The following is a 25776-nucleotide window of genomic DNA, read 5'->3' as shown; positions in this document are numbered from 1 at the left end:
TTTATTTTGATGAGGAGGGATTTTGAGGTGAATGCAGTCCAATAATTAGGCAAACTAATGAATGCTAAGCAGGTCCGGTGCATATGTGATGTCTTGAAAACATTTTTGTGACCTTTTATTTAGTGCCAACTTCACAGACTTGAGGGTCAACCCACTTCAAACCACTTTTCCATGATATGGAATTTTGTCTTCATTTAATTATAACAACCAAACTTGCTTCAGTTTAAAAGTACATTCACCATCATTTAAGAAATGAGCACCAACTGTCTGGTCCTCCCTGGTCCTTGCTTGGTGGAGAGGGGTCTTAGGCACTGATCACATTTATATACAGTAATACCTTGACATAGGAGCATTCCAAGACACGAGCCAGCCTCCGAGTAAAATCTTGCAAATAGGATACATGTATGCTTATAGATGCTAGGTGGCCGAGCACTAGGGAGTTTCTCTAAGCATGCATCACTTGTTCATTTCACGTGATCATCAACTTTATTACACATCTCCCATGTTGTCTTTGCGCAATTTACTTGATTTTAACTATATTTGTGAACATTCTTCAAATACGAAGGGTCCAATGAAAGGGAGTGGTAACATTAGTAGGGAGAAGAAGAAACGCATGACGACGATAGAGGTGGAGCATGAAATTATCGAGAAACAAGAGCGTGTTATCCACGTGAGTGGGTTGGCTTGCCATTATAAATCAAGTACATTGATATGTACAATCCTAAATAGTTAAGAAATACAAGTAAAACTACTAAAAACAGTAGTTAAGAATGAAGTTTTTAAAAAATTAACTAAAGTTTATAAAACAGTAAATATGGTACCAACTAATTCTCTCGTCTTCCCTACCTCCCACCTCCTTCACACACACCACCGTTAGCCGCTATCATCTATCTCTATTGGAGCCCTACCTGCTTATAGCATCTTGCTTTTCCAACTAGGGTTGTAGCTTGGATAGTAATAATAATAAGAATTCTATAATAAAACCACATTTCGTTGCATATCACAGTAATCATTTATATCATTTTGAGTTATGTAAAGTATGTTCATGTTGTACAGTATAGCAATCAAAAAAGTTTTTCCATTGATATTTAAATTAATTTGGGTGTTTTTATAGATGAAAACGGATAAAATCTCTGTTCAATTACTTTATATGGGAAAAATTTTATTTTCCTTAGTAAAATAAATTTTTGAATATACTTACCCGATGATCATGTAGCTGCAACTCTGTTGCCCGACAGAAAAAACCTAAGGTCGGGATACGCCAGCGATCGCTATACAGGTGGGGGTGTACAACAACAGCGCCATCTGTCGAGTAGGTACTCAGGTACTTCTTGTCAACAAGAACCAATTTTCTCCTCGGTCCACTGGGTCTCTATGGGGAGGAAGGGAGGGTCCTTAAATTCATGATCATCGGGTAAGTATATTCAAAAATTTATTTTACTAAGGAAAATAACATTTTTCAATATTAATCTTACCCGATGATCATGTAGCTGATTCACACCCAGGGGGGTGGGTGGAGACCAGCATACATGTTAACATTAGAAGCTAAGTATCCCGTATTTCATTTTAGCAGTTATTCAAAATAACAAACATAAAATAAATAAGTACCTGGTAAGGAAGTCGACTTGAACCATTACTCTGCCTTTTTAAGTACGTCTTCCTTACTGAGCCTAGCGATCCTCTTAGGATGCTGAGCGACTCCTAGGTGCTGAAGTATGAAGGGCTGCAACCCATACTAAAGGACCTCATCACAACCTCTAATCTAGGCGCTTCTCAAGAAAGAATTTGACCACCCGCCAAATCAACCAGGATGCGGAAGGCTTCTTAGCCTTCCGTACAACCCAAAAACAACAATAAAAAGCATTTCAAGAGAAAGATTAAAAAAGGTTATGGGATTATGGGAATGTAGTGGTTGAGCCCTCACCTACTACTGCACTCGCTGCTACGAATGGTCCCAGGGTGTAGCAGTTCTCGTAAAGAGACTGGACATCTTTAAGGTAAAATGATGCGAACACTGACTTGCTTCTCCAATAGGTTGCATCCATTACACTCTGCAGAGAACGGTTCTGTTTGAAGGCCACTGAAGTAGCGACAGCTCTAACTTCATGTGTCCTTACCTTCAGCAAAGCATGGTCTTCTTCCTTCAGATGAGAATGGGCCTCTCTAATCAAAAGCCTGATGTAATAAGAAACTGCGTTCTTAGACATCGGTAAAGCAGGTTTCTTAATAGAACACCATAAAGCTTCTGATTGTCCTCGTAATGGCTTTGTACGTCTTAAATAGTACTTAAGAGCTCTTACTGGGCATAGTACTCTCTCTTGTTCGTTACCAACCAAGTTGGACAGGCTTGGGATCTCGAACGACTTGGGCCAAGGACGAGAAGGAAGCTCGTTTTTAGCTAAAAAACCAAGCTGTAAGGAACATGTAGCCGTTTCAGATGTAAAACCTATGTTCCTGCTGAAGGCGTGAATCTCACTGACTCTTTTAGCTGTTGCTAAGCAAACGAGGAAAAGAGTCTTTAATGTGAGATCCTTAAAAGAGGCTGATTGAAGCGGTTCGAACCTTGCTGACATCAGGAACCTTAAAACCACGTCTAGGTTCCAGCCTGGTGTGGCTAACCGACGCTCCTTTGAGGTCTCAAAAGACTTAAGGAGGTCCTGTAGATCTTTGTTGGTGGAAAGATCTAAGCCTCTGTGGCGGAAGACTGCTGCCAACATGCTTCTGTAACCTTTGATCGTAGGAGCTGATAGGGATCTTACATTCCTTAGATGTAAAAGGAAGTCAGCTATCTGCGTTACAGAGGTACTGGTTGAGGAAACTGAATTCGCCTTGCACCAGCTTCGGAAGACTTCCCATTTTGACTGGTAGACCTTGAGAGTGGATGTCCTCCTTGCTCTGGCAATCGCTCTGGCTGCCTCCTTCGAAAAGCCTCTAGCTCTTGAGAGTCTTTCGATAGTCTGAAGGCAGTCAGACGAAGAGCGTGGAGGCTTGGGTGTACCTTCTTTACGTGCGGCTGACGCAGAAGGTCCACTCTTAGAGGAAGAGTCCTGGGAACGTCCACTAGCCATTGCAGTACCTCGGTGAACCATTCTCTCGCGGGCCAGAGGGGAGCAACCAACGTCAACCGTGTCCCTTCGTGAGAGGCGAACTTCTGCAGTACCTTGTTGACAATCTTGAACGGAGGGAACGCATACAGGTCTAGATGGGACCAATCCAGAAGAAAGGCATCTACTTGAACTGCTGCTGGGTCCGGAATCGGTGAGCAATAATTCGGGAGCCTCTTGGTCATCAAGGTAGCGAACAGATCTATGGTGGGCTGACCCCACAGGGCCCATAGTCTGCTGCAAACATTCTTGTGAAGGGTCCACTCTGTGGGGATGACCTGACCCTTCCGGCTGAGGCGATCTGCCATGACATTCATGTCGCCTTGAATGAACCTCGTTACCAGCGAAATCTTTCGATCTCTTGACCAGGTGAGGAGGTCCCTTGCGATCTCGAACAACTTCCTCGAATGAGTCCCTCCTTGCTTGGAGATGTACGCCAAGGCTGTAGTGTTGTCGGAGTTCACCTCCACCACCTTGCCTAGAAGGAGGGACTTGAAGTTTCTCAAGGCCAGATGAACTGCCAATAGCTCCTTGCAGTTGATGTGAAGTGTTCTTTGCTCCAGATTCCACGTGCCCGAGCATTCCCGTCCGTCCAGTGTCGCACCCCAGCCCGTGTCCGATGCGTCCGAGAAGAGAAGGTGGTCGGGGGTCTGAACAGCCAATGGTAGACCTTCCTTGAGAAGAATGCTGTTCTTCCACCACGTCAGCGCAGACCTCATCTCTTCGGATATAGGAACTGAGACCGCTTCCAGCGTCATGTCCTTTCTCCAGTGAGCAGCTAGATGATACTGAAGGGGGCGGAGGTGGAGTCTCCCTAACGCGATGAACTGGGCCAGCGATGAAAGCGTCCCTGTTAGACTCATCCACAGCCTGACTGAACATCGGTTCCTTCTCAGCATGCTCTGGATGCATTCTTGGGCTTGACTGATTCTGGGGGCCGACGGAAAAGCCCGAAAAGCTCGACTCTGAATCTCCATACCTAGATAGACAATGGTTTGGGATGGGACGAGTTGGGACTTCTCTATATTGACCAGGAGACCCAATTCCTTGGTCAGATCCATAGTCCATCTGAGATTCTCCAGACAGCGACGACTTGACGCAGCTCTTAAAAGCCAGTCGTCCAAATAGAGGGAGGCTCTGATGTCTGCCAAGTGAAGGAATTTGGCAATATTCCTCATCAGTTTGGTAAACACAAGAGGTGCCGTGCTTAGGCCAAAGCACAGGGCTTGGAACTGGTAAACGACCTTTCCAAAGACGAACCTTAGGAAAGGTTGGGAGTCTGGATGGACGGGGACATGAAAGTACGCGTCTTTTAGGTCCAACGAGACCATCCAGTCTTCCTTCCTGACCGATGCTAGCACCGACTTCGTCGTCTCCATGGTGAACGTCTGCTTGGTGACAAAAGCATTGAGAGCACTGACGTCCAGCACCGGTTTCCACCCTCCTGTCTTCTTCGCTACCAGGAAGAGACGGTTGTAGAAGCCCGGGGATTGATGGTCCCGGACTATGACTACCGCTCCCTTTTGTAGCAAGAGAGACACATCTTGTCCTCCTCCTTGTAGTTGGGAGAGAGGTTGATGGGAGTAGTTGCTAGAGGGGGATTGCGCAAGAACGGAATCCTGTACCCCTCTCTTAGCAACTTCACAGACTGAGCGTCTGCACCTCTGCTCTCCCAAGCCTGCCAGTAGTTCTTGAGCCTGGCTCCCACTGCTGTCTGGAGAGGTAGGCAGTCAGATTCTGCCTTTTGAGGGCTTGGAACCCTTCTTCTTTTTGCCACGATGACTGTCGGCACGGGTACCTCCTCTGCTGGAGGTTCTGCCACGAAAGGGCGGGATGAACCTAGACGCTGGTGTGTCCATCCTAGGTCTAGGCACGGAAGGTAAAGCTGTGACTTTACGTGCGGAAGACGCCACCAGGTCATGGGTATCCTTCTGGATCAACGAGGCAGCAATCCCCTTGATCAGCTCTTCCGGAAAGAGACACTTGGAAAGCGGAGCAAACATCAACTCCGACTTCTGGCATGGTGTGATCCCCGCAGACAAGAAGGAGCAAAGGTGATCTCTCTTCTTAAGCACTCCAGACACGTACGAAGCCGCAAGCTCACCAGACCCATCCCGAATGGCTTTGTCCATGCTAGACATGATAAGCATGGCAGAGTCCTTATCCGAAGGGGAGGTCTTTCTGCTTAACGCTCCCAAACACCAGTCCAGGAAGTTGAAGATCTCAAAAGCATGAAAAACTCCCTTCAACAGATGGTCCATGTCAGAAAAGGACCAGCAAATCTTGGAGCGTCTCATAGCCAGCCTGCGGGGAGAGTCAACCAGACTTGAGAAGTCGCCCTGGGCAGAGGCAGGAACTCCCAAGCCGGGTTCCTCTCCCGTGGCATACCAGACGCTAGATTTGGAAGCAAGCTTGGTAGGCGGAGAGATGAAGGCAGTCTTCCCCAGTTGCTTCTTGGACTGCAACCACTCTCCCAGTACCCTCAAAGCTCTCTTGGATGAGCGCGCGAGTACGAGTTTCGTAAAGGCAGGAGCGACTGACTGCATGCCTAAAGCGAACTCCGAGGGAGGTGAGCGCGGGGTTGCAGACACAAACTGTTCCGGATACAACTCCCTAAACAGGGCAAGGACTTTCCTAAAGTCTAAGGAGGGAGGCGTAGACTTGGGTTCTTCTATGTCGGAGTGCGGATCGTCCAAATGCGCAGCTTCGTCGTCATCAGATACTCCTTCATCCGAATGCTGAGGAGGAAGTGGCAAAGGTGGAGCAGAAAGCTGAACGGCTGAATCCGGCAGCACGGGTGCATGCGTAGCTGCACTGGATCCAACATCATGCCGCTGCTGGTCAGTCTGAGAGCTGGCAACAACAAAAGCGGAGTGCTGGTGTGTGGGAGGGACTGCCGTGGGTTGCGGAGACTTCCGCATTGCGTCAAAACACGGCAGCTTGACAGCACCTTCCCACTGCTGATGCGGTAGCTCACGCATGTCAACGGAGGGTGCCGCATGTCGGCTAACGTCAACATGCGTCTGGCAGGGTCAACTGCGCATCGGTGGTGGAGCTCTCACAGGCGGAGTGTGGGAGCAGGCAGCCGCAGTATCTGCTGAGCGCACAACCGTGGCAGGTTGTAGGTTAACAGGTGCAGTGTCAACCTTCTCAGCACGATACTCCTGCATGAAGGAAGCAAGCTGAGACTGCATAGTCTGCAGCATAGACCACTTAGGGTCTACCGTGGTAGGTGCGGCAACAGACGGAGTGATTGCCTGCTGCGGAACCACTCTACCTCTCTTGGGAGGTGTGCAGTCTTCGGAAGACTGCGGCGAGTCCGAACTGACCCAGTGGCTACACCTGGGCCGTTGGACTCGCTCGGAAGGGACCTTGCGCTTGAGAGGTCGTGAGACCTTGGTCCAACGTTTCTTCCTAGAAACTTCTTCCACAAACGAGGAATGAATGGGCTCACTCGTCTGTTTGTGGATGGGACGATCTCTGCCAGATACATCCGCAACCACTGAGGGTACATCCGTACGCTGATCAAGGCTTGTCGAACCCTTTGGTCCTTCGACATTGCTTCTCCCCTGGGCTTGGGAGCTTGCAAGAGGTCCCGGACTGGGAGGACGACTGGCACGAACAGATGCACCCTCATGCGTAACACTGACACTGACACTTTTCACCGCACTTGCACTCACTACACTTCCCACTGCACTTTTCTCTTTCAACTCTTTGACATCGGCCAAAAGTTGATTCCGGTCATTAGCTAATGACTCCGCTCTGTCACCAAGAGCCTGAATGGCCCGCATCATGTCCGCCATCGAAGGTTGAGCACTAGTAGCAGGGTCGGGAGTCACCACTACAGGGGAAGGAATAGGTTGAGGGGCATGGGGAGAGGAAAAATCAAAAGAGCGAGACGAACTCCTCCTGATCCTATCCTTTTCTAGCCTACGTGCATTCTTTAGGAATTCATTAAAATCGAATTCCGAAAGCCCAGCGCATTCCTCACATCGATCTTCCAATTGACAGGATTTACCCCTACAATTGGAACAAACGGTGTGAGGATCTATAGAGGCCTTCGGAAGACGCCTAGAACAGTCCCTAGCGCTACACTGCCTGTACTTAGGGACTTGAGAATGGTCAGACATCTTGAATTCTTGAATTAGCCAAGGGGGGAATCCAAAATCTATCAAAGTCGTCAACAATTAATCCAAAACTAATCAGAAAAGCTTGATAAGTTAATGATAATAACTCCTGAACAGCGAAAGCTAATATCTAGAGCGAATACATCACCAAAAAGCGTGAAAACAACTCCAGAAACAACAGCGTATCCAAGTAGGTCTTGCCGGTGGCACGACAGAGGAAAAATTGGTTCTTGTTGACAAGAAGTACCTGAGTACCTACTCGACAGATGGCGCTGTTGTTGTACACCCCCACCTGTATAGCGATCGCTGGCGTATCCCGACCTTAGGTTTTTTCTGTCGGGCAACAGAGTTGCAGCTACATGATCATCGGGTAAGATTAATATTGAAAAACTGGTGTTACTGTATGGCCAGTTCCTAGGGCATTGTTCTCTATCTTGCCTCTGCCATTAAATCAGCAGTTTCCCTGTATGTAACAAAGCAGATTTTACAATTCATGCAACAACACTAATCCACAAGCAATACATTTAAAACTTTTAAATCACAAAGCCCACTCACCCAAGTACATAACTGCAATCAGTAACCGCTTGAGATCCTTATACATCAAGAGGAAGTTGATCGCACACTGCGTTCTGTATCCGATGCGTTTGGAATCCGTAGCATCATTGGTAGCCACAGCAAGGCGTTTGCGAATTTCCTCTAACTTCTTCCCACCCAGAGATTGCCTTGTGAATCTACCACGCCAAGCAGACTGTATGGTTAGTGCAGCTTGATGCCGACGTCTCTGCAACATGACAAAAGCATAACTTTTATATTTATATAATACTGCATAATGAAGGTGACTTAACGAGTCACTTAATACTTTATGCAACAAAGAAATACTGTATTATAACTGTCTAGAAAGCAGGATAACAGGCGCCTAGTAAGCAACAAGAGGAATTTGTCAGTTCAAAGGTTACGCACTACTTTTGAAACAACAAAAACCCATAGTTGTTTGGATCAGAAAATGGTGATAATATCCAGTGATTAATCGATTCAATACAAATATAAAAGCATGGGAGCGTACCCCGTAGGAGAGCAAAGAAATATTACTTGAGTAAAATTTTTAAAATTTGAGGCAGACAGCTCTAGCTTTAGAGAAAAAGGAACCAACCATCTCTATGATAGCATCACTCAAATATAATTAAGACTTCGAAGATACTGCAAGTTTTGGTGACACTTTATTTTATTAATAACCCTTTATGCCCTCTAGTAGCCGTGCTCAATCAAAACTTATTACAAAATCTCTTTAACGTTCCTTTCAATTCTGTCAACATACAGTTACAACGTACCAAAAACCACAATTTTTACTTACATCCTTCTTGAGCTCCATTCTCCTTCTCCAAGCCCTTTGGATGACAATGGCACTGGCCCGTTTCTGCAAGAAGCGAGATCTCTCCAATCTAGCTCGGACCCAGCGCTGTATCTTGACGAGGTGCGTGACGTTTTTCTGCATGATCTTTCTTGTTACGTAACGCCGGTAACAGCGCTGTGGGGATCCAGAAATTTTAGCAATCAACCTCTTTTTACACACACACACAGAGTGTGTGTGTTTCAATTACAAAGCATTATTACTGTACTGTATTTCAACTGAAATAATTTACCAGACATTATGCAAGTACAAATAACAAATCATCACGTCAATCAACTTCCTTTCTCTAATAACATAATTTTAAAGTTGTTTGATGAGTGAGCGAGATTACTTACTTGAATCACAATTGCAGACATATGGATCTTTACAACTTTGACAATTCTTTGAAGGGCAGCATTGCGTCTCTCTCTGATGGCTTTTCGTACCCTCCAGCCACGTACGTAGGCCTGCAAACACGGATGAGATTACTAGATAACTTCCCATAATAAAGATGAAAGAACCTTAATACTTTTCTGATTATTATTATTATTATTCCCATTACTAGCTAAGCTACAATCCTAGTTGGAAAAGCAGGATGCTATAAGCCCAACAGCTCCAGCAAGGAAAAAAATAGCCCTGTGGGGAAAGGATATAAGGAAATAAACAAACTACAAGAGAAGTAATGAACATTTAGAATAAAATATTTTAATATAAATAACATTAAAATATATCTATTATAAACAAACTAACTTCAAAAAAACAATTTGAAAGAGAAATAAGATAGAAGTGTACCCCCCAAGCTATATATTCAACAAGATGGTATTTCATTTGAAACTGCATTCTACAGCAGCAAAGTACCCATAAAGATAATACCTGTTCCTCTAAATTGGTAACTTGACTCTGTAATCGCAAACTGCATCAAGGTCATTTGCTCGGTGATCAATGCCCTTGAGACTGACCATATTACATATGATTAGCATCCAAGCCCCCTCTCCACCCAAGCTAGGGCCAAGGAGGACCAGGCAATGGCTGCTGATGACTCTACAGATAGCCCTATAGGCTCAACCAAACCCCTCATCCTTAGCTCACAAGGATGGTGAGGTTGCCGCAACCAAAGAAACTAACGAGTTTGAGCGGGACTCGAACCCCAGTCTGGCAATCGTCAGGGAAGGACGCTACCACCCAGCCACCACAACACATTCAACCGATTCAACAGCCCAATTAGGAAGATCATTCTTCATTTCAATTTCAGTGGATTTGATGAATGAAGAACCAATTATCACAATTAATCTCTATTCTCAAAAAGTTGGAAGCAGGAAGTTTGACGTATGGAAGAAAGGAAAAACAGAAGGCAATGCAATTATGGATAAACTTTAAGTACTGACTAATGTCTGCTTCAGTAAGAGGCTTAAACGAAACTATTGCAAAGGATGAAGGAGACAGAATAATGGCTTAAGCCTTAATGCCATGATGTCATTGTGTTTTTATTACAAAGAACTGTGTAACAGGGTACAGAATCTACATTTCTTAGGTACATAAAGTGACAAAAGACTTTTTTCAAGGACAGGCTGTTAGGAATAAGGAAAACAAAAGTAGAAATAGAATTCCAAGGCTCAGTAGCAGAATAAAAAGCCACAGAACATTATAACCATTCTAAAATCTACAGATTTGCAAAGAAATGTAGCGAGTGGTGCACTATATAAAAGGGTTGCTTAATTGTATTTACCAAAGCACTACCCCCAATTTTAGGGGGTAGCTGACATCAAACAAAGGAACAAAAGAGGACCTGGTACTGCTAGAGTGCCACAGCCCACCCTCCACCGTTATCCACCACAAATGAAGTTTCATACGTTGAATCCCCCACTTAATAGAGAATAAAATCAATTTCTAGGTGCTCTCAATTTGACCGCCAAAAGAGTTAAATATGCTCTATAATAAAAATTTTATTGCCTTCTCTAATACGTGCATGTTAGTGGAATTGAATATGGCATTCGAAGAGCCTGAAAACAGAATCTGTGATGAAGTTAAGTTTTTACTTAATGATCTATCTGTGAATTGCTTGTTGCAAAAATAGTTCTCCAAACATTTCAGAAAATAAAATGACAAAATAAATTTTTTTGAGCTACAAAAAAGCATTAGCTTCACAAAACTGAAAACCAATCTTTAGCAACCAATCTATTGCTATTCTGAATGATGGTGGGTTGATGATTTAAGCACTGGGGCTGGGGAACCCATTCAGCAACTGTAGTAAATCTGGGGGGGGGGGATACCCAGTTGTTGCACCATCAAGTAAAAGTTGAGAGGTTAAACAACAAGAGGGAAGAAAGAAATCTGGAAGAGAGGTACCGAAGTACTTACAAACATTCGGAAATACAAACACAATTCCAACAGAAAATAACGAAGATAAGATAAAGAAATATTGTAATAAAGATATATTAAATACAGGAAGCAAAACAACATTTGTAATAACCTGATATCCAATTCATGTGAAACATCTATTTGTTGAATTTTGCAGCTGGAAATCATAAGCATGGGATTCATGTTAGGCCTACTCAGGTCAAAATTTAATAAAATTTGCCTTACAAACAGCTTCTTAGAATTTATCTAGTTTGTAAGTTGAGGACCTTCTGTAACGTAGAAGGATAACATTATGTTCACCTCTATGTGACAGGTACACTACACACCCTTAAGAAATGTGAACAGTTCACCATGTGATGGAAGTTCTCAGAATGAAAAACGAATACTGAACGGAAAATGGCCGAGGATGACTTACCTGTATGCAACGAGCTGCTCTGATCCTCTTTATTTGTTTCCTAGCTTGTCTTCCCCGCCAGGCCGCTTGAAGAATGATGGTCGCTCTCCTCATGTAAATGTACCTTTCTTGAGACCGCAACGTCAAGTAGGCACCTCGCCAGTACCGCTGTAGTTTAACCACCGCAGACATCTTAGCTTTGTACTGACGTCTGAATAGCCAACATCGTACCCAGGACTGAATCTTGATGGCGGCCGACCTCTGCCGTACAAAGGATCGTCTGATCGACATGCCTCTAGCATAAGCCTGAAGAACAACGGCAGCTTCTGTCTTCCGTCTGTGTTCTACGTTCAACGAACGAGTTATGATTACACCTCTCCACCATTTCTGAATGATGACAGCCTTCTCTCTCCCCAACAAGAATTTTCTACGTGCTTGATAACATCTTGCAAATGACTGCACCTTAATAATAGAATGACGTAAATGAACGTACCTTCTCCTCTGCAACCATCCTCGGATACAAGACTGAACAACGAGCGCAGCCTTGTGCTTTCTCTTTATGTCATTACGAACGATCATTCCTCGAGTGTAAGACTGAATAATGGTAGCAGCCAATTTCATTTTCTGGTATTGGCCTTGTTCTTCTCTCGCTAGCAGTGTAGCTCGCCACCACCTCTGTATGACTGTTGCACTTCTAACAATCAGGTGGAACTTTAGCATTTTACGAGCCCGCCATCCCCTGAAGTGAGATGCAATTTTCACCTGAGCTGCTCTCTGATCAGCTAAATTTCTTCTTACAACAAATCCCCTGTAAGAGGATTGGATTAAAATAGTAGCCTTCCTCAAGGTATGGTACTTGCTCTGAAGCTGGCTAGTCCTTTTCAGTGACCTGTACCATCTCTGGATTTGAATTACAGCTGCTACTTTTTGGTGATAAGTTCGGGACGCTGTCCAGCGTCTAACGTACGACTGAATTACAGTTGCCGCCTGTTGCTTCTGCTTCTGCTCCCTTCTTACAAGCATACCCCTTACACAAGCTTGGAATTTCACAACAGAATCTCGGATACTCTCGAACTCTCTCCGTTGCTTGCGGACTTCCAAGACAGAACGCCACCATCTCTGGATACATACAGCACTTGAGCGTAACAACCTGTACTTTCTACGCATTTGATACCCTCTGATATTTGACTGAACCACGACTGCAGCTCTGTGTTGTGCTTTAACATGTTTTCTCACTAACATTCCTTTAGCATAAGCCTGTATTTTGATGATGGACCATCTCATTTGGATGTACCTCCTTCGTTCCTGTACCACTGTCCACCATCTTTCAATGGCATACACAGACTCCTTGGTTCTCTGGTACTCCCTTCTAGCCTGCCATCCTCTAAACCTCGCCTGTATTTCAGTCGCTGCTTCGTGTCTCTTCTTCACCTCTCTTCGGGCCTTCATGCCACGAACACGAGCTTGCAGAGTAATGGCAGCTTTCGTGAGTTTCTTGTACTCTCTCTTATCATGTTGCATTCTCAAATAACTCTTCCACCATACCTGGATAATTTGTACACTTCGCATTTGCTCCAAAAATGCTCGCCGCTGGCGGTGCATTCGATAGAAAGACTGTATTTTTGTGGCAGATTTCTTTTTTGTCGTATACTCCGCCTGAATCTTAGCACCCAGCTGGATGCTCCTCCACCACCGCTGAATGTGGATGGTACCAGACTTGACCTTTGTATACCTCCTGACTTGCAGGAAACTTCTGACATGAGCCTGGATAACAGTTGCTGCAATATGTTGCTCTGACAGGTGTTTCCTAGCAAGCCATCCTCTACACGCACTCTGAAGCACAAGAGCAGCATCCTTAGTTACACGGTAGCTTCTACGGGCTTCCTTCATGAGCATCGTAGCCCTCCAGTGAGACTGCAACACACAGGCAGACCTTTTCATCTGCTTGTATCTTCTGTGCTGTCGCCACCTTCTGAAACTAGACTGAATAGTTACAGCAGCACTTCTTTCATCCTGCATCCGCTTTCTTACCAAATATCCACGAGTAGCCGCCTGCAATCTTACGGCTGCTTCTCGCTTCAATAGATATTCCTTCCGTGTCTCCGCTGCCATTTTGTAAAGCCTGTAATGCTTCTGAATCACAACAGCAGAACGTTTCATCAAAACGTATCGCTTCCTTGCCAAATATGACCGGAAATGTGCTTGGATGAGAGTGGCAGAATTCATTTGCTTCTTCACAAACTGACGGACCAAGAAACCCCTGACAATGGCCTGAGATTTCACCACACAGCAGTAGTTTTTCTTGTATTCATTCATAACTGCTTTGGTTAATAAATAACTTTGATAAGCTCTTTGGATTGTGACAGCAGCCTTCTTTTCATTTTGGAACCTCTTGTGAAGAACGTACATCCTCCAAGTTTTCTGAATGACTACAGCAGCAACGCTCATATTTTGTACTTGTTTTCTAACAATGTAACCCCTAAAAGATGCTTGAATGACAATCGCTGCAGAACGTTTTTCTAAGAATTCTTTTCTCGTCCTCCTTCCAACCAAGAGATTTCTTAAAGTGCACTGAAGTACAGACACGGCCCTGAGCGTTGTGAGATAGGCCTTCCTAATCTTCCAACCTCTGTACCTCTTTTGAATGATGGTGGCTGCTCCATGCTTCTGGTTAATGCCTTTTCTGGCTAAATAGCCTCTCGCAGCAGCTTGTAAAGTAATCACAGCCTTCCTCTTGCACATGTACTGGCTTTGAACCTTCCTTCGCAAACAATAAGCTCTGAAGTATTCCTGAATAGTTAATGCTGCGTTTCTTTGAGCCAGGTAACGACGACGAGCTCGGACGTACCGGAACCATGCCTGTATCCTGACACAAGACTCCCTTTTTCTCGCATACTCACGTTGAGTTTTCCATGCGCGAACCTGAAAAATAAAACCTTTGTTATTTTATATATGATATGAAGGAAAACAATATTTGGAAAGTTGCAAATACAAACCTGCAAAAAATGCAATGGAATACATCTTATTACTGTGTACAGTACACTAATTATTGATTTCTTAAGAGGTCAAGGGAGTGAAAATGCCTTTATATTAGTATAAATAAAAGTAGTTTAATGGAACCACAGACTTTTCTAGAGATTCGCAAGATTATCCACAGAATTTGCTTATATTGGCCAGGAGAAAATTAAAGAACGGTAAAATTGAAGAAGCGTGAGCATAAGAAGAAACCAAAGAGAACAATTAAAATTAATTAGATGATCTTGTTATGCTTTTTCTTTAGGGAAACAACACTCCTGCACGCTCTTCTTGGTTGTGGTTGAAGCTGATGAGTCCTGGGGGTCAATGGTAATTGCTTGCTTTTAACCCTTTTACCCCCGGGGTTTTTGGAAATTTCCAACCCTTAACCCCCAGGGGGTTATTTTTTTCCCAGCACATTTTGCTGTATATTTTCTTTAAATTGCTCTAACAGCCTTAATTTTTGTCATAGAGAGGTCAGGTTGGTCTCATTCTCTTGGAAAATGCCTGAATTTTCTCAAAAAATTATCAAAAAATATGAAAAACAAATTTTTATAGCATTTTTTTGCAAGGACGTACCGGTACGTCCATGGGGGTAAAGGGATGGCTTTTGGTAAACGTACCAGTACGTCCTTTGGGGGTAAAAGGGTTAATATAAAGCTTTAATTAGAAAAATTAATTTTGGTGCTTAAAGATCTACATATTGGAGACATCAAAATCAAAAATATTTACGCTGAAAAAAGTTTTAAGATTAAGTACGATTTAGGACCATTTATTATCATAAAACAGTTAGGACTGAAATTCTACTTCATTAAAGCATCTACTTTTCAAAACGCCTATCGGGGTTACTACTGTACGGAAAAGCATGCTTCGTGTGGCATTCTTTTGGGGGTACTAAAAGTATTCTGCAGGTTCCCTCCCCTCTTCTACAGCTACGAGGGAACCTCAAGTACGGCTTCTGGAAAAGGCACATATTAAAACAGGATTTCTTCAATTGGGTGGTGGTAGAAAGTTTGAAAGTGGGAATGAGTGATCCAAGATGAGACAAGTGGTAAATTTGCAAGTGGTAAATTTGGAAGGATATGTCATCTACTTTCCTGTTTGTGACAAACTGATCTGGGTAGTATCTGAGGCAAAAGCTTCATTTACGGCCATAGCATTCTTCTTTTAAACAAAGAATTTTCATTTACTTCTAAGATTACTGATTTAATATTACAAAAAAAAAAAAAACATGTACAATATGATATTTTAATTATAAAATCAATTTTTGAATATACTTACCCGGTGAATATATAATAGCTGAGCCTCTGGCGGCTCGACAGAAAAACACACAAAAACTCGCGAGGGATCGCTATGAAGGTTGCGGGTGTGCCCACCAGCGCCAACTATCGGCCAGATACCGCATATACATGTAAACAGCTCCAATTTTTCTCATCCCGCTGGGTCTCTATCGGGGAGGAAGGGGGGTCTTTAATTTATATATTCACCGGGTAAGTATATTCAAAAATTTATTTTATAATTAAAATATCATTTTTAAATATTTAACTTAGCCAGTGAATATATAATAGCTGATTCACACCCATGGTGGTGGGTAGAGACCAGAGTTAATTAAGTTTACAGCGTATATGCTTAGAGTTTTTGACAGTAATACAATAACAAAACCCAAATATATAAAGGTACCTGGTAAGGAAGTTGACTTAGACGACTACTCTGCCTTATTAGTCTGTCTTCCTCACGAAGCCCAGCGATCCTCTTAGGATGCTGAAAGACTCCCAGGAGCTGAAGTATTAAGGGCTGCAACCCATACAACAGGACCTCATCAAACCCCTAATCTGGGCGCTCTCAAGAAATGACATTTGACCACCCGCCAAATCAAAAAAGGCTGTGAAAGGCTTCTTAGCCTTCCGTACAACCCAATAAAAAAAAAAAAAAAAAAAAAAAAAAAAAAATCAAGAGCAGATTAAAAGGATATTGGAATTAAGGGAATGTAGTGGTAGAACCCTACTGCATTCGCTGTAACGAATGGACCCAGTGTGTAGCAGTCCTCGTAAAGAGTCTGGACATCTTTTAAGTAAAATGACGCGAATACCGATTTGCTTCTCCAAACGGTCGCGTCCATAATACTTTGCAGAGATTTATTTTGCTTAAAGGCCACGGAAGTTGCTATAGCTCTTATTTCGTGCGTCTTAACCTTAAGCAAGCATCGGTCTTTTTCATTCAAGTGAGAATGAGCCTCTCGTATTAAAAGTCTGATAAAATATGACAAAGCATTCTTTGACATAGGCAATGATGGTTTCTTAACTGAGCACCATAATGCCTCAGATCCACCTCGTAAGGACTTAGTACGAGCTAAGTAGAACTTAAGAGTTCTAACTGGACACAGCACTCTTTCAAGTTCGTTGCTTACGATCTCTGACAGGCAAGGTATATCAAAAGACTTAGGCCAAGGACGAGAAGGCAGTTCATTTTTGGCCAGGAAACCAAGTTGAAGTGAACATGTGGCTTTTTCTGTAGAAAAGCCGATGTTCTTCCTGAAGGCATGAATTTCACTGACCCTTTTAGCCGAAGCCAAGCACACTAGGAAAAGCGTCTTGAGGGTGAGATCCTTCAGGGAGGCTGAATGTAATGGCTCAAACCTGTCTGACATGAGGAACCTTAGGACCATGTCTAAGTTCCATCCAGGAGTTGCCAAACGACGTTCCTTAGAGGTCTCGAAAGACTTAAGGAGATCTTGGAGATCTTAATTGTTGGAAAGATCTAAGCCTCTATGACGAAAGACCGAAGCCAACATGCTCCTGTAGCCCTAAATCGTGGGAGCTGAGAGGGAGCGAACATTTCTCAGATGTAAAAGAAAATCTCCGATTGGGCTACAGAGGTACTGGAAGAGGACATAGATGCTGGCTTGCACCAATCTCGAAAGACTTCCCACTTCGACTGGTATACTCTGAAGGTAGAAGCTCTCCTAGCTCTCGCAATCGCACTGGCTGCCTCCTTCGAAAAGCCTCGAGCTCTTGAGAGTCTCTCGATAGACTGAAGGCAGTCAGACGAAGCGCGGGGAGGCTTTGATGAACATTCTTTACGTGGGGCTGAAGTAAGAGATCTACCCTTAGAGGAAGACTTCTTGGAATGTCTACCAGCCATTGAAGTACCTCGGTGAACCACTCTCTCGCGGGCCAGAGGGTAGCAACCAACGTCAACCCTGTCCCTTCGTGAGAGGCGAACTTCTACAGTACCTTGTTGACTATCTTGAATGGTGGAATTGCATATAAGTCAAGAAGAGACCAATCCAGTAGAAACGCGTCTATGTGGATTGCTTCTGTATCTAGGACTGGAGAGCAATAGATTGGTAACCTTTTGGTCAACGAGGAGGCAAAGAGGTCTATGGTGGGTTGACCCCAAGTAGCCCAAAGACTCTTGCCCACGTCCTTGTGGAGGGTCCATTCCGTGGGTATCACCTGACCCCTCCGACTGAGACAGTCTGCCAAGACGTTCAAGTCCCCCTGGATGAATCTCGTCAACAGGGAGATGCCTCGATTTCTTGACCATATGAGAGGGTCCCTTGCGATCTCGAGCAGCGTGAAGGAGTGTGTGCCTCCTTGCTTGGAGATGTACGCCAAAGCTGTGGTGTTGTCTGAGTTGACCTCTACCACTTAGTTTCGAAAAAAGGTTTCGAATTTCATCAAGGCCAAGTGGACTGCTAATAGCTCCTTTCCGTTGATGTGCATGCTCTTCTGACTTGAGGTCCACAGACCCGAGCATTCCCGACCGTCCAGGGTCGCACCCCAACCCAAATCCGACGCGTCTGAGAACAACACGTGGTTTGGGTTCTTGACTGCTAGGGATAGTCCCTCTCTCAGACTGATATTGCTGTCCCACCATTTCAGGCATGCCTTTACTGGTTCGGAGACTGGGAATGATACCGTCTCTAACGTCTTGTCCTAGTTCCAGTGAGAGGCTAGATGGAACTGGAGAGGCAGAAGGTGTAGTCTCCCTAGCGAGACAAACTGCTCCAGGGATGAGAGAGTCCCTACGAGACTGTTCCAACTCCTGACTGAACAAACGTTCTCTTTTCAGCATTAGTTGGACTTCGAGCAGGGCTTGTTCTATTCGGGTGGTAGACGGAAAAGCCCGAAAAAAACTGGACTGCGAATCTCCATCCCCAAATATAGAATAATCTGGGATGGGATCAGTTGGGACTTTTAGGTTGACCAAAAGTCCCAACTCCCTGGCCAGACTCAACGTCCAATGTAGATCCTGCAGACAGCGAAGACTGGACGATGCTCTGAGAAGCCAGTCGTCCAAGTACAGGGAGGCTTGGATTCCCGATAGATGGAGGGATTTTGCCACATTCCCCATGAGCCTCGTAAACACGAGAGGAGCAGGACTGAGGCAAAAGCACAGGGCTCGAAACTGGTACCCCACATTCCTGTAAACAAACCTCAGAAACGGTTGGGAATCCGGGTGTATAGGAATGTGGAAGTATGCTTCCTGAAGGTCGAGAGAGACCATCCAGTCGCCTTCCATTAATGCTGTCAAGACAGCCTGGTAGACTTCATCGTGAAGTTTGTCTTGACAATGAACACATTGAGCGCACTTGCCTCTTACGTACTCCTGCAGTGAACATGGCTGCCAGATAATTGGAGCCATCCCAGAGGGACTTGTTCCTGCAGAGAACGTGGGTGTCAGATTATTGGAGCCATCCCTGATAGCCTTGTTTATGCATGACATAATTGTACAGCAAAACTTCAAACGCTCGAAAAAACTCCTAACAGGAGATGGTCTAACTCTGAAGTCGACCATAAAATCTTGGAGCGTCTCATGGCCAGGCGCCAGGGAGTCTATGAGGTTTGAGAAGACTATCTGGGCAGAGGCAGGAACTCCCAAGCCGAGAACTTCTCCCGTGTCATATCAGACTCTCGCTCTATAAGCCAGCTTAAAAGTAGGGAAAGCAAAGGCTGTCTCCCCCAAACTCCTCCTGGTGATTAACCAGTCGCCTAGCAAACGTAAAGCTCTCTTAGAAGAGCGAGAGAGCACTAGCTTAGAAAACAACGGCTTCGAAGTAGCTAGGCCTAGTGTAAACTCTGACGTTTAGGCGAACGAGGAGCAGCAGTTACAAAAAGATCCGGACAAAGATCCTTAAAAATCAGCATGATTTATTTAAAGTCCATAGAGGGCTGAGCAGCTTTAGGCTCCTCTCCGTCTGACAGAGTCCTCAAGGGAATATCAGTAGGAGGGGGATCAGCAACTTCCTCATCTGAAGGAACCTTGTCCGACAATTGCCGAGTCTCAAGCAAGGGAGAGACCTGCCGTGGTGGCAATGCTTGACAAGCAGAGTCCAAACGCAAAGGAGCAACAGTAGCAGTCAAGGACGCTATGTCATGTAACTGCTTAAAGGACTGACCAGCAACAACAACAGGTGCGGGAGGACGCTCGACGTCAACTCGAGACTGCCTTGACTGCTTAGACTGAGCAGTCAAAACAACTCTTGACTGCGGTGCTTGACGCTCAACGTCAAAACAAGTCAACTATGCTGGTTGGTGAACGTCCTGAACGTCAACTAGAGCAAGCGGCAGCGGCTGAACGTCCACAAGCGGCTGAGAGTCAACACGAGACTGCATCGAGTGAGGCTCTACAAAACACGATTGACGTGACTTTGTAACGTCTATGTCAACAGGACGAGCAAAGGCTCGTTTGGGCGGCTGACGGCCAGGATCTCGATCAGCTAAGCGGCGAGGATCATCGTGAACCTGCTCAACAGAATAGTCCTCCATAAGAGAGGCAAGCTTATTCTGCATGTCTTGCCTTACAACCCATTTAGGATCAACGGGAATGGTTGCGGTAAGACGAGGGTAACGTCTGTGACTGCAAAACCTTGCCTACAATAAGACTCTCGGAGCCTGTATTACGCTTTTGTTTAGGCGGCGAGCAGTCTTCCGATGACTGCATAGGGTCAGAGCTGTCCCAATGGCTACAACCAGGACGCTGGACCTGTCCTGAAAGGACTGACTTTCGCTTAAAGGGCCTCGAAACCTTGCTCCACGGTTTCTTACGCGAAAAGCCTTCGGATGACGAGGAGAAAATCGTCTCGCTCGTCTTATGGTAGGGGCGGTCTTGGTGAGACACGCCTGAAACCATAGAGGGAACGTCTGTTCGCTGATCAAGGCCTCTTGAACCCATAAGTCGTACGACATTACAGTACTTCTCCCCTGGGCTTGGGAGCTTGCAAGAGGTCTCGGACTAGGCGAACAACAGGCACGAACAGACGAACCCTCGGTCGCAACACTGATAACACTTTGCGCAATTATCACTTTATCACTACGATTTTCTGTTTTGCACTTACTTCACTGAAATCGAATTTTTCAACTATTCACATTAGGCATGAATAAAACTGATTTCTACCTGAAGCACGCAATTCTACCCTCATCAAAAGGTTATAATTGCGAAATAAGTCGTATAATGTAAGCACATTAATACAAGCAAAAAACAGTAAACATATTAAGATAAAAAGATCAGTGGCTGGGAAGGAGACTAAACACTAGTTCATTCAAAACTACGTTTTCAATCTCTCACCGTACAGTGCCTTGGGACGAGAATAAAAACTAAAAACGTTTTATCCTTTCTCCCCGTACAGAGACTAGGGACGAGAGTAAAAAACTGACTCGAGAACAACGTTACTCGCTTGGGACGAGAATAAAGATCGGAACGTTCTCTCTTCCTCTCTCTCTCTCTCCGTCTCTCTCTCTCTCTCTCTTGATTTCGCACCGAAGAGAAAAGCCCACTTACCTTTCGTCAATAAACAGGATATTTGACCAAAGGAAAAAACTGAAAGGTTTTTCAATTAACAAGTTCCTTTAAAATAGTATTTAAAACATTTAAGTTTGAAAGAAGAATGAACAAAACGTCAGAATCGATTTACTCTTTCTGCAAAGTGAAACCGTGATTCTCTCTCTCTCTATCGTAACGATAGAGCGCAAACTGCGTAGCATAAATAAACTAAACGTTAGTTCATCTTTGAAACAGTACGAAGACTATTCAAAGAAAATCTTTCATAAAATATCTACTAAAAAATATTCATTTAATAAGTTTTAAATCATTTGCTCTGTAAAAGTTATTTACGATTGAAAGGGATCAACGTTGTTTAACTTCGGTTTCCAAGTTAGGACCGCCTACTCTCGGATTAGGGGAGGAATAGGTAAGGTCGCATATAAACAAATCATTAAAATTTATCTTGATGTTTATTATAAATGGAAAGCTAATCGAAGAGGCCTAATAAAGGCGGTTGAGATATAAAATATATAGAGGAAAATCTATAATTAACAACAACAATTTATAACGTGATAAGATAATTGCTAAAAGCCTAAAACACACTTCCGTACTAAGGGAAGGGTCGGCCATTTAAAAGTCAAAGAAAGTCCAAAAAACAATCCAAAGTCATCAACAATTAAATCTATCCAAAAACCAGTTCAAGATTTAAGTTGAAGATAAAACACCTGCACTGCGAAAGCTCAAACCAAAAGGAAGTACTTCACCAAATATGTTGAGAAAACTCCAGGTTAACAGCGAGTAATGGTACGTCTTGTCGATCAGACCGACAGAGAAAAATTTGGTCTGTTTACATGTATATGCGGTATCTGGCCGATAGTTGGCGCTAGTGGGCACACCCGCAACCTTCATAGCGATCGCTCGCGAATTTTTGTGTGTTTTTCTGTCGAGCCGCCGGAGGCTCAGCTATTATATATTCACCGGCTAAGTTAAATATTTAAAAAACTATTATTAGGTTTTAATTATAATCAATAAATTCTGGTTCTTAATAATCATCACTAAGAAAATTAAACTTTTCTTCATACAATTATAATCATTATTCCCCATTACTACTGTATGTTTCACTGAATAAATTTAATTTACAAAATCAGAAAAACATATTTTTATGCTTTAACAAACTAGAGTAATTAAATCATCAATATAAAAATACACTGTAATAATCCCACTTGTTCAAGCACTGTACACAGTACTGGTATAAAAATGACAATTCTTAATTAAAACCCGAAGGTAGAAAAAAGGACATTATTCTAATTTATAACAATGCCATTGAGGCACAATGAATAAAAACTATCAGATAACATGTGACTATTATCATAATTTCAATTCTTTACTACTATTCTTCTTTCAATCAAGTTTAAAGTAAATATCAAAGCTTACCTTTGCTTGAATAACAACAGCTGCATTCTTCTTTGCCATAAAAGCTGACCTATCTGCCCTCATTTTCAAGTAGTCTCGGAAGCGTTTCTGTAAGATGGTGGCCGCAGACTTTTGCCGGAGATATTCCTTTCGTTGTTTTCTCATCCTGTACTGAGACTGGAGTTTTACAGCCACAGCCTTGAGTTCTTGATAATCCCGTTGACATTTCCCGCTCAAAGTTCTAGCTCTAAAGCGCCTCTGGATGCAAACTACTGACTTCCTCAAAGTTAGGAATTTCTTTCTGGCAACGACCATCCTGGTCCAAGACTGGAGAGCGATACATGCCTTTTGTTTTTTAATGTATGTGGAACGTACAGAAGTTCCAATTTTGTGAGCTCTATACCAGCGTTGTAATAAAATACAAGACCGTTGTATTCTTTGGTACTTTACTCTTTGGCTATGCATTCTCCAAGTCTTTTGTATCAATAGACAAGCATCCCTCTTAGATTTATATATAGACTGCTCCTTCTGTGAAAGTTTACAAGCCTTATACCATTGTTGTATTGAAATAGAAGCTTGGCGTATTCTCCGGTATTGTACTCTTTGGCTGTGCATTCTCCAAGTCTTCTGTATTAAAAGACAAGCATCCCTCTTAGATTTATATATAGACTGCTCCTTCTGTGAAAGTTTACAAGCCTTATACCATTGTTGTATTGAAATAGAAGCTTGGCGTATTCTCCGGTATTGTACTCTTTGGCTGTGCATTCTCCAAGTCTTCTGTATTAAAAGACAAGCATCCCTCTTAGATTTATATATAGACTGCTCCTTCTGTGAAAGTTTACAAGCCTTATACCATTGTTGTATTGAAATAGAAGCCTGGCGTATTCTCCGGTATTGTACTCTTTGGCTATGCATTCTCCAAGTCTTCTGTATTAAAAGACAAGCATCCCTCTTAGATTTATATATAGACTGCTCCTTCTGTGAAAGTTTACAAGCCTTATACCATTGTTGTATTGAAATAGAAGCTTGGCATATTCTCTGGTACTTTGCTCTTTGGCTGTGCATTCTCCAAGTCTTCTGTATCAAAAGACAAGCATCCCTCTTAGATTTATATATGGACTGTTCCTTCTGTGACATCTTACATGCTCTATACCATCTCTGAATGTGCACTGCAGCCTGTCTCTTTTGGGCAAATAAATCCCGCTGATATTTCATTCTATAATTGCTTTGAACTAGCACACATGCCTTCTTCAGGGCCAAGAATTCCTGCTTTTGTTTGCGCATCTGTCTGAGCGAGCGGTATCTCCGTTGCAGACAAACAGCAGCAGATTGCTGATTCTTGTAGTGGCGCTGCTGAAGCCAACATCGAACAGCACTCTGAATAAGGATGGCGCTTCTGCGCATTGATACGTACTCCTTCCTAACCTTCATCGTAAGATTCCTCGACCTCAATGATCGTTGAATGGTGACCGCTGCAGCTTTTTCTCTGCAGAATTTGTGATACATTCTCCGGCCATGATACCACGCTTGTATGAGTGTTGCAGAGTGCTTGGCCTTCAAATAATTTCTTCTTGCCCGTCTTCCTCGCCAGTTAGACTGGAAGATAATAGCTGCAGATTTAAGCTGATTATATCTCCATTTTTCATTTTCCTTCATTGACCATGCACGGACATATCTCTGCACGGTGAGAGCCGCCCATTTCTTTTTCAAATATTCTCTTCTCTGCCTATGCATACGATAAAACGCCTGTATCCTAACAGCTGCCCGTACATTTTCTTTCAGCACCTTACGAGTAATATAACCTCGATACGCCGACTGAATCCTTATGGCTGCATTACGACACCGAGTATAACTTCCTCTCTCTAACTGCATTAATTTTGTCCTTCTCCACCAACGCTGTATAACTAGAGCAGCACTCTTGATTTTTCTGTAGTCTTGTCTCTGCTTCACCATCCTGAAATTTCTCTGAACTGTCAAAACCGATGATTTTATTCGAATAAATCTTTTTCTTACTAGGTACATACGTATGGTGGACTGCAACTTGATGGTGACAAAACGTAATTCTGTGTACTGGTCTCTTATAATTCTGGACATCCTCACAGTTCTCCACCATCTCTGTATCATGAGAACAGCACCGTACGTCTTGCTATACGCCCGCTGGCAAAGCATCTTGCGCATGTACTTCTGAAGAATAATGGCAGACTGTTTGGTCTTCAAGAATCTGTTTCTCTGCAGGCACATTCTCATAAAGTTTTGAATGATGTAAGCTGCTTTTCTCTCCCTCAAAATCTCTTTAGCCTTTCTTCTGGCCAGGTAGACACGCCACCACGACTGCAATAGAACAATAGCCTCACGTTTTTTGCAGTATTCCTGCTTCAGCCTGCGTACCAACAGCTTTCGACGGTACTCTCGCTGGATCCTCAAGACTATCCGTTTCGTGACGAGGAACTGTCTTCGACATTTCCAGCTCCTGAAGCAAGCTTGGATTTTGATTGCAGCTTCCTTTTCTTTAAGGAACTGTTTCCGTGTGGTGTGTGTTTTCCACATGCGTTGTATTGTTCGTGCAGCCTCGGATTGCTTAAGATGTCGCAGGACGATATATTTGCGATAAGCCCTTTGTATAGTACGAGCAGCATTTTCCTGAAAAGTAAAATTGGCTTATGAATTTTTATCTTTTAATGGACCTCACATTGTGAAAACAAAAAAGAATGTTATCAAATCCTACAGATACAATCAAGATGAAATTGAGTGTAATAGAGTACTACACTGTGCATTTAATGGTAAATAACAATACTCCATTTGAAAAAAAATTATAATTATGTAAATCTTGTATTTCTCTTTGTAACTGAAACTTAGACACTTACAAAGAAAAAAAGTATTTAAAAATATGACTAATACAACTAGATTCCTTGATATTATATTGCAAATGAAGTTTGATGGAGATGCTCACAAACATAAATGGTTTAGGCCTGAGACAGGATAGGTAGAGTAGAGGTTTTTAAAGAATCTGACTTCTTTGTATCTAACTAACACACATTTCTAAATTAATTTGTATTTTTCCTTACTGTACAAACCTGAGTCTTTTACTAAAAGCATACTTTCTGCTGAGCAAGAAATGGTCTGTATAGATTTTATAACAGAGCCAGTGGGGCAGAAGGCGACTGCACCTTGAACCTCTTCTTGCAAATGTGCAAGAGCATAGGATGGGAGCAA

General features: G+C 43.4%; 1 protein-coding gene across 1 annotated transcript in view; it reads right to left on the bottom strand.

Moving 5' to 3' along the window:
- LOC137617139 (abnormal spindle-like microcephaly-associated protein homolog) overlaps positions 1-25776 on the bottom strand; it is a 136681-nt gene that overhangs the window by 13438 nt on the left and 97467 nt on the right. Inside the window, exons 19-23 of the mRNA XM_068346994.1 lie at positions 22585-25203; positions 11392-14292; positions 8975-9085; positions 8583-8756; positions 7787-8012 (exon numbers count right to left, since the gene is read on the bottom strand). Coding sequence (XP_068203095.1) covers positions 7787-8012; positions 8583-8756; positions 8975-9085; positions 11392-14292; positions 22585-25203 — 6031 coding nt within the window. The remainder of the gene's footprint in view (positions 1-7786; positions 8013-8582; positions 8757-8974; positions 9086-11391; positions 14293-22584; positions 25204-25776) is intronic.

This window comes from Palaemon carinicauda, chromosome 23, assembly GCF_036898095.1.
Source record: "Palaemon carinicauda isolate YSFRI2023 chromosome 23, ASM3689809v2, whole genome shotgun sequence".
NCBI classification, from domain to species: domain Eukaryota; kingdom Metazoa; phylum Arthropoda; class Malacostraca; order Decapoda; family Palaemonidae; genus Palaemon; species Palaemon carinicauda.
The sequence above is the reverse complement of the archived record's forward strand: the minus strand, read 5'-3'. Positions and strand labels throughout refer to the sequence as shown.